Source organism: Amorphotheca resinae (assembly GCF_003019875.1).
Source record: "Amorphotheca resinae ATCC 22711 unplaced genomic scaffold M430scaffold_1, whole genome shotgun sequence".
Classification (NCBI taxonomy): Eukaryota; Fungi; Ascomycota; class Leotiomycetes; order Helotiales; family Amorphothecaceae; genus Amorphotheca; species Amorphotheca resinae.
Genome location: NW_020194471.1, coordinates 3,590,008 through 3,599,041, shown reverse-complemented (window position 1 = coordinate 3,599,041; position 9,034 = coordinate 3,590,008). Strand labels below are relative to the sequence as shown.

General features: G+C 44.4%; 3 protein-coding genes across 3 annotated transcripts; 2 read left to right on the top strand and 1 right to left on the bottom strand.

Annotated features, from left to right (window-relative positions):
- Nucleotides 1-792: 792 nt before the first annotated feature.
- Nucleotides 793-2,145, top strand: M430DRAFT_15499 (hypothetical protein; the record flags this gene model as incomplete). Its single annotated transcript, XM_024863264.1, has 7 exons — nt 793-934; nt 1,005-1,097; nt 1,165-1,386; nt 1,443-1,648; nt 1,703-1,724; nt 1,799-1,954; nt 2,015-2,145. 7 exons carry the CDS (start codon nt 793-795, stop codon nt 2,143-2,145), a joined length of 972 nt encoding a protein of 323 aa, XP_024725801.1.
- A 468-nt stretch (nt 2,146-2,613) lies between these two features.
- On the bottom strand, nt 2,614-4,275 carry M430DRAFT_15498 (hypothetical protein; the record flags this gene model as incomplete). The annotated part of the gene is made up of 1 exon (XM_024863263.1): nt 2,614-4,275. The coding sequence occupies one exon, from the start codon at nt 4,273-4,275 to the stop codon at nt 2,614-2,616; it is 1,662 nt and encodes a 553-aa protein (XP_024725800.1).
- A 1,342-nt stretch (nt 4,276-5,617) lies between these two features.
- On the top strand, nt 5,618-7,229 carry M430DRAFT_113854 (hypothetical protein). Its single transcript, XM_024861531.1, has 2 exons — nt 5,618-6,079; nt 6,131-7,229. The coding sequence occupies exons 1-2, from the start codon at nt 6,074-6,076 to the stop codon at nt 7,082-7,084; spliced, it is 960 nt and encodes a 319-aa protein (XP_024725799.1). The 5' UTR covers nt 5,618-6,073; the 3' UTR covers nt 7,085-7,229.
- Nucleotides 7,230-9,034: the final 1,805 nt, after the last annotated feature.

Genomic DNA, 9,034 nt, shown 5'->3' with positions numbered 1-9,034 from the left:
GAGTTAGGACGGCCAAGTTGGGTTTCAAGGAGCCGGGAAAGGTTTTGGGAGGACAAGAGTCAGGACGGCCAAGTTGGGTTTCAAGGAGCCGGGAAAAGTTTGGGAGGACAACAGTTGGGACGGCCGAGTTGGGTTTCAAGGAGCTAGGAAAGGTCTAGGAGAATAAAAGTTGGAAAGGCTGAGTTGGTCTTAAGGAATTAGAAGGAGTTGGAAGAATAACTACGAAGATCGAATCAGTCCTAAAGCCGAGAAAGATTGCAATATAGCAAAAACAACCCCACTCTTAAACATATATATATATATATATATATAATATTTCTAGTATTTCTAGTATTTTTGCTTTAACACCAACTCGGGCTTAAGATAGGTATGTGATTTGACGAAGTAGAAGCCTAAGAATAGCAAGTGTACCCCTTGTAAGTTGTAATCCAGGGCGCCTAAGCTAGACGCCGGACGCCCCTGTTTGAAGCGCCAAGTTGTCTGCCGGCCCGCATCACACCGTCTTAACATTCGATTGCGGCACAGTTACCAACCGCACCCAAAGTTTGTTACTATTCTAGTGTTATAAACTTAGCCATGTGTAGGAGCCATCGAGGACTGCACTTTCCGAATCCTCGTAAGACGACTCTTTTTATATTTAAACTACACCTGCCGCCCCTTCAGAAGTTCTCGCAACCCACTGACTTCTGATCTATATTATTTGAAGGTATTGGAGTCATAAATCTTGTTGGTAGTCTTGGTAGACTTGTTCAAAGCTTTGCATCCGACACCTATCGCGTCTACCAGTGTACCATGTGGTGGGCCATCTATGACTGGGTGCTTCTGGCATTGTGGGCTATAAATGCAGAAGCATCATACACAATCCTCCGATGCGACTCATCGTCTTTTGCAAAGATTCAGGGTGCCATTACGGAGGCCACAAGTATGGCTACAAGTAAGGGGTGATCAATTGCAGTCGTATTCTTACCAAGACGCAACAAGTTGCTAATTGAATAATACACCAGATGCTCTAGCTAAACTTCTCCTCCCGGGCGACGCTACGGTAGCTGCTGCCTTTACACCTTTATTCATATCTTCCGATGTGCCGACTCTACGAGGTGTGTACCCACGAGTGGACCTATTATCATACACAAGCTGCAGATAATATGTGACTGACTCCTACAGGACTCTACACCCGAGTGCAGAATATCGACACCGATCCATTGGACGTCACATTCTTTTGCGATGAGAACCACATTGAATGGTCCGACCCGCGAAACGGCTGGATGGATACAGCTTATACCTATACGGCCACGGACGGCACAATCCGGCATGTTAACCAGTACAGGGTTGCTGCCGGTAATCCAGGCACGTTGCCTGGGATAAAAGGGTCGTATGCGACTCTTGGTCAGTCAATTAGCTATACCTACGTACCTTTCGTGGATCTACTGACTCTGGCTCAGGCTATCAAATCCAAATGACTTCCGACGTGGCAGATTGCTCCGATCAGGCGCATGTATACGTTTGGCCTCAGAGGATCAACCCACCCACTGACGGCTCTGATGGCTACGATCATCGCTCTCTACGCGACATCAACTCACAGGGTATTCATCCCAACTTCGCAGCCCTGGATAACATCAAACCGCTCTCTGAGACCATCTTCCACGAGGTATATGTTGATCTTCTAAGAGACAGTGAACTGCGGAAGCTAACTTGTGAACAGCTCATGCACGTTTACGGGGGCCGTAAGTGATTTCCCATATCAATTCAAAACTGTGTAATGTGCGACGGCATGTAATATTAACTCTACAAACGTCAGTCGTCAGCCCCACCAGCGGTAAGAAGAATATAGTTGATATAATCAATGGAAAGCGGATCCGTGGTTATCAGTCTTGCGTCTCCACGAATGTAAATCGACTAGCCAACGGTTATACACCGCTCCAGGCTGCTGATTGCCCCACGATTTTGGCTAAAGGTATGTCGGGTTCTTCACGGGAACTTCTCTGAGAAGCTGCTGACGTGAGGAAACATGTAGCTCTTTATCTTCAACCGAAGAATAAGCCGCCCATGATGTGGGATACTGGGGTGGTTGACCCTAACTCTGGCGCACCAGTTGGGTTACCTGGACCAGGTGCCAACCATAAGAGACAGATTACTGTTATATAGGAGGGCTAGTATTGAGTCGTTGATAAGGGTGAAGACAAGTTTGATTTAGGAAAGCAAAAATATATAAGGATTCATCTAACAAATAAAATTGCAGGACTATAATTTGAAGGCCTACCTGAATTTACACACCAGTCGTCTGAATGTACGTTTAGGTAGGTAGGCCCTGCCGTCCTTTTTTCCCCTTGCAGAAATTTTCCCAGAAGGCTCTTCAGCTAGACTATTAAATGCAAGATTAGTCACTCTATGGCTCAAAAAGTTGGTCTTTTCACCTTTTTCTAATCAATGTTCTTAACAGGCATGCTTTGTACACGAGGATAATTCAGTCCGCCTCTACAATCAATCGCGACACTATCAAAGACTCGTGGTCGATAGAACGTCTCCAGCTGATTTTAGGCAGGGTGTCATGCTTGATCGACTCGGCCATAGGGTCTCACTTCATTGCTCAGGCAAGAGGCTGCTACAGATAAACTAACTAGACATATAATCACGAAGGGATTCCTCTAACCACTGACTATTTCCTAATTCCTTTGTCTCAAGCAGCGTTCCATCATAGTCATCCCCCATAACAAGTCTCTCAATCCGCTGTCGCAATTCTGTACTCCGTTCTAGGACAGAGGTCGGATTCCTTAGCCCGAATCGAGTGTGAGCAAAAGGGTAAGCAAGGTCCGCGAAGAATCGGCTTAGTCCTTTCTCGCGTAGTTTCGACAATGGTCCTAGAGTCCGCGCATACATCTTGAGGATCGCCATGCCCTGTTCTTTAGTCATGGTACTCCGGAAATCAGCGACTAGTTCGCCATGAAGGATATAATCAGCCATGTAGATACGTAGTGTGAGCATCGGCAGATCCAGTCGCTCTCTCACGTATTCGATGGTTTGAAGCCAGTCTTGATACGCGGGCTCATGAGGACAAAGATAGTCGTCGTAAAATGGCGGAAAGACAACTTCTAAGAATTTTAGAAAATGAAGCGCGTTCGAAGGCACAACGTCCCTTAGGAAAATTGAGACTTCAAGACGGGTGGGAGTGCTTTTAGCGGGATGAGTACACCCTCCCGAGGGGACGATAATAAACCGATTTCTGGCGAAGAAGACCGCTTGGGCATCTACTGACAACTGCTTACATACGAGGAATAAAGATGTAGGTGGAGACCAGCAACGGCATTTTGATGAGAAGGCAGCGTGATAGCGGCGGCAGAAGCAACCCACATTCGAGGGTTCGTATTGCCAGCAATTTCGAAACTGGCAGGCACGGTGTAAGTCTGGGGAGCATTCCGGGAAACCTCCTATACTCGGTCCGCCACATCTCCATGTGCTGTAATGGAGATAGAAGTTGCTCTCAGGATTCCATTCAACCTCACAGAGTGGAGTAACCAGATCGGTATATCCTAGGATTTTGAGACGGAGCTCCTGCGGCAAGTCGAAGAACCGGAAGGCAGACCCAACGTGATTCCAACGATCCTGGTATCCCATCGCTCGCGTTGCCACCTCCTGAGCCACATCTCGTAGAAGAGGGCCAGGCTGCCGAGCCAAGCGGATGCTACACTCTGCGAGCGTTGGAGTATTGCGGAGGGGCTCAACCACATACATTGCTACTTTCAGCTCGTTAACATCGCAGACAAAATGCAGGCTGAGGTGGGACTGTTTAATGTGAGCTGTGATATAACGAGCTGTAGTTTGCCATTCAGAAAGGATTGTCTTCGATGAAAGTCCAAGGGGTTTGTCATGTTTAAGACAGTAGCTCGATTTTCCTCGACAGACCTCACAACATTCCTGGCCCTTCTCACATGAAGTAACATTGAGATGAACTGTGAGCTGAGTTAAAAGTGCGACGGAATCCGCGGTCAAATTTCTGAGTGCTTCGAGGCTCTGAGCATCGCTATATCGGATAAAAAATCGGTTCGTAGAGTATATAATGTAGGAGGTCTCGGTATAGACGGTGCGACAGGTCAGGAGCAAATTGTAAGAGATTTGGAAGTCAGCCGAGGGGGGCCAATAGGTAGTATTTACCCGCCTATTGAAATCAATGTCGGAGTCATGGATGAGGCCGGCGTCGCAATAGATTTGATGTCGAACGACAGGAGGAAGAGAGAGGAAAGTTGCAGGCCGAGTACCCACTGAGGGAGTTGAGTTCATAATGCGGATTTGGGGGGCGTGTGCAGCTTCGCGTCGATTTGTTGGATATCAAGAGGTTGCAGTTTATTGAGGTAGGATTATTGAGGTAGGATTCTCGCGAGCGCAAGGCTGAAGGTTGGCTCGGGAGGTTGTCAAGGCTGTGTTGCCCCGGTACCTAAGGCATCCACAAGCCCCTTTTAACAGCCCCTTTAACTTAGGTCCTCAGGTAAAAGTATGCGGGCTTTTGACGCCATGAACCTGACAACATGGTCTAAGTGTTTCTCAGTCAAATCAAGAAAAGGGAATCATGTGTAACACCACTGCCAACAGAGCATGTTCTTGATCCCGGCTTCAGAGAATCAGAGTTGGAATACACGGATTCCCGAGGAAGTCTATCACGCACCCTTCGAATTCCACCAACCGAGACTTATCAATCCAAAAGCCCAAATACGAACACTCCGAAGCAATACCCCGAGGCCCGAAAAAAGATCATGTCAGGATTTCGATGTCCTGATTCATCAACTCTCTGGTCCTACTGTTGTCGGTAGCTTCTCACTTCTGATACGGAAGCCACATGAAGTAGGATGTCTGAAAGGTTCGGGCTCTGATATTGACTGCCATTTGTTCCGTCTTTGAACATTACATGCTTTTTGTCCGTCCAAGGATGGCCGAAGATGAGCGTAAGCGTGCTTTGCGATGGGCTAGACGGATACATATAAGAGTACTTCAAGTCTTCAACTCTTGCAATGAATATGGCTTTTCTCTTGAAGACACTTTCCAAATCGAGACAGTACTTGCTTGATCCAAAGTATTCAATTGAATGATATGAACGCAGCGGATGCTGAAGAATGACGCGAGAATCGAGTCGTGAGTATAGGGCTGAAAACCTCTAGTACTGGGAGTCTGGGATTTCTCGTACATAACCATTCTGGGAGAAACTTTTGCGGCCAACATCAACGCCGTGTCTTTCATCTTGCACTAAGTGACGTGGATGTATGATAGACTGATAGTGACCGCCAATTAAAGTAGTAGATCTCGAAAACTTCCATCTTCAGAACCAGGGTCCAGACAAGTCGGGAGATAGAGTATAGAGAGAGAAACTCAGAAGAAGTAGACAGAGGAGACCATAGATCAGACGAATCTGGATCGCAATAGTCGGATGTCGGGAATAGCTTCAACAGACAGTGTTGGGAAGGATTCCAACAGGCAAGGTGGTACATGCGGATTTGCTATTTCGGGAACGCGAAAAGTTCACGTAAGCGATGAATTACACGTGATTCGGAATTCGGTCGTCGCAGCCAATTGAAGACTACGAGCACAACGAGCGCTTAACGACGACGATAACCAACATCCTTTTGATACAACCGCCCTTATAAAAATAACATTTGGAACAGGCCCATGTCTTTGTCAGATCAAATTTTGCAGCAGAAGCGGGGCTTAGAGAGACGTGCCCTATCCGAAACCTTGACGCTGCCTCCTTAGAAGCGTCCCGACCAGTAGGCTCATGGAGGGTGTTGGGGCCTGTTGGTCAACACTGTCAGCTTTGGACAATCAGCCTCCAATCTGAAGGCGCAGCAATTTCTTAGCCTATGTCCAAGGACATTCTGTCCAATGTAGCCTGGCCATGAAAGTGGCCCCCCAAAGGGATGGCGCTTGTCATCTCCTGGGCCAATATAACAGAATCATCGTTAACTCCCCAACTGCGAGTCTGCGATGTGGTTTGATTTTTACTGACAGCAATAGCACGACTTAAGGCAACTTCATTGACTACACACGAAGTTACTTATACGACGTTGCAAAAAGTTCCTTCGCTGACTCCATGAAGGTAAGCAAATGATATCCTCACTCCTACAAAGTCATGCTAAAAGATTCGAAGCTCGAAGGAAACAGCATCATGGCATCGTCCTCGCAGCAACGCAAATACACCTTCACATTTGTTGCAATCCTCGTTCTCGTCATTATTTGGTCTCTCAGGTTATTACTACCCACAGTGTCGGGGTTTGCTATGCATCTTGGTATTGGCGGAAACTCGAGTGTGTCGACACCGCATGATTCGGAGTTCAATGCCATCACAAAGAACGTAGCTGTAATCATTGACGATCGGCCGCTGGACAAGCTAGTACCTTTGATCTTGCACTTTTCATCTGTTCTGGGTCCAAACTGGCCGGTCATTCTCTTCACTTCACAAAGTGCTAGTCCCATGTCCGCGCCTTTCCGTCGAGCTATCAATGAACGCCGTCTTTCTGTCAGGTTTCTGCCTCCCAATATACAGTTCACCAGTCAGCTTTGCGTATCCGAATTTCTCACCTCCTCATGGCTCTGGGAGCAATTAGCTCCCGCTGAACACGTCCTTTTGTTTCAGGCGGATAGCATATTATGCTCCACCTCAGCTCTACGAGTTGAAGACTTTTTACAATACGATTTTGTCGGTGCACCAATCGACCCATCTCTCGGCTATGGCAAAGGCTTTAATGGTGGCCTGTCCTTACGCAATCGGTCGATGATTCTGGATATTGTCAGTATTTCGGATTGGAGATCCGAGTTTGATCATGCCGAGAATAAAAATGAGCCAAGTGTCCAATTCGAAGACCAGTGGTTTTACAAGAAGATGAAGGAGCTACCAGCCTACGAAAATGGCGGTCCAGGTGCACGGCTACCCCCCATAGACGTGGCGATGACATTCTCTGTCGAGACAATGTGGTACGACACTCCTCTGGGTTACCATCAGATTGAAAGGTGGCAGAAAGATCGTCTGGACGAGGTGGATAAGTGGTGTCCAGAACGTCGCATAGCGAGCACCGATCTCCTTGTCACGAAAGGGAACTCGTAGAAGCATAATTGGCATCGAGGGAAGGGGCATGAGCGCGGCTTCAAAACCTGTGATAGAGTAGTTTGAACCAGGAACCTTTGCACCTTGTATTGATTACAGCAACGGTTTCAATGGCTTTGATATATTAGCATATATTGATTCAGATGAAATTTCTCCTTCTACATCTTTCTAGGCGCCGGTCTGGAAGTTCATTCCCAAACAGTACCGTGCCTATTTTAAGCCCTGATCTACCTTTACAGAGATTCGTTGTGCCAAGGCGAGCTTCTTGCCGCCGAAATTACCAACATCCTGCTACATGTTTCATTGTCCCAACTCCCTGTCTGGTCGTTTACCTTGTTTTGCTGTCGCTTCAGGTTAGCTTAGCCAGAGAAATCTGTGTTAAGTATCGAGTGTTCCGACGGACCTCTGTTAAAAGGTACTTGTACAATATTCTGGAGGGACTACTGAATAATCCATTTCCTTTACACTTCTTTCTGGAACCTCGCAGTTGCTCGCACTTCGAGATATGACAACACTCACCCATCCTCCGGAAACAAACGACGGAGTCGTCACCTCATGGCTCCCAGTCACTACCGCTTGGCCTTCAGTTCAGCAGTGCTCAGCTGCTATATATTTACAATTTGGGGGTAGCAATGCAATTAGATTTGATCCATATTATGGATTGAGCATCAATCCGCAGCTTACTTGCCTACCTAGGCTACGCAGAAACCCATAGGTCCCTACTAAATAGGTTAGGTACCTACCCTATAAGGTAGGTTATAGTAAATAAGACCTAACCTATAGGTCCCTAAATAAATCTACGACCTAACCTATAGGGTAGACCTAACCTATAGGTATAGTATATCCTAAGGTACTAAGGTACCTTTATACTTACATAATACCTAAGGTTATAATTATTAATTAGTATAAGGATTAGTATAAAGATTAGTATAAAGATTAGTATAAAGATTAGTATAAAGATTAGTATAAAGATTAGTATAAAGATTAGTATAAAGATTAGTATAGTTATCCTAAGTTTAAACAATTATAAAATAAATAAATTAAAATAGTTTTATATATATTTATTTTAGTACTTAGGCTCTACTATCCTTAAGTCCTTACCTACTTTATTACGTAATCTAAAATAGATCTTTTATCTTATAATTCTTATACCTGTTTCCTTAGCGTATTAATACCCCTAAGAGTCTCTAGCTTAGATCCTAGAGGTAGAGTTAGTAAAACCGACTCTACGCTATTACGATCTCTATTAACTACTAGCTTAAGAATGTCTTTATCCTTAAGGTCTTCTAGTAGATTATAGATTAATAGATCTTATATAGTATTCCTTTTCTTACGCTCTACTATTTATATACTACGTATTTTATATATAGATATAAAGAGTACTTAAGTATTATCTTAAGCTATAGAACGAGCCTATAAGAGCCTCTTATATATAATAGTATTAAGGCGTCTCTATATCTATAGTGTTTATACTTAATAGCCTGGCCGGTTTAGTTCTCTTTCTTTATTACTAATATAGTAATCTACTACTTACGTATCGACTTCTTTTAGACGTAAGTTAATAAATGTTTTCTACTCCTTTAGCTTAGCTTCTATCTCTTCTTTAGTTATACTATTAATATTAATAGTATTAGAAAGTATCCTTTTAAGCTTATTACCTTACTCTTTCTAAAGTTAAGAGAAAAAAACTAATATAAGAGTATAGATAGCTAGAGGTTTAAGTTAGCTATAACGATAGCTATATATATTATATAAAAAATTAAAGAAGTACTTAATACTAACGCTTATAAGAGGAATATAGAGTAAGTCTCTAGCTATTACTATAAGGCTAGAGAGACAAGTCTTAAGCTACTACTAAACTAAGAGGAGTATATAGTTATTAGGTTCTAGTTTTAAGTTAGTAATTAGTATAAAGATTAGTATAAAATAACTTACTTATCCTAAGCTATA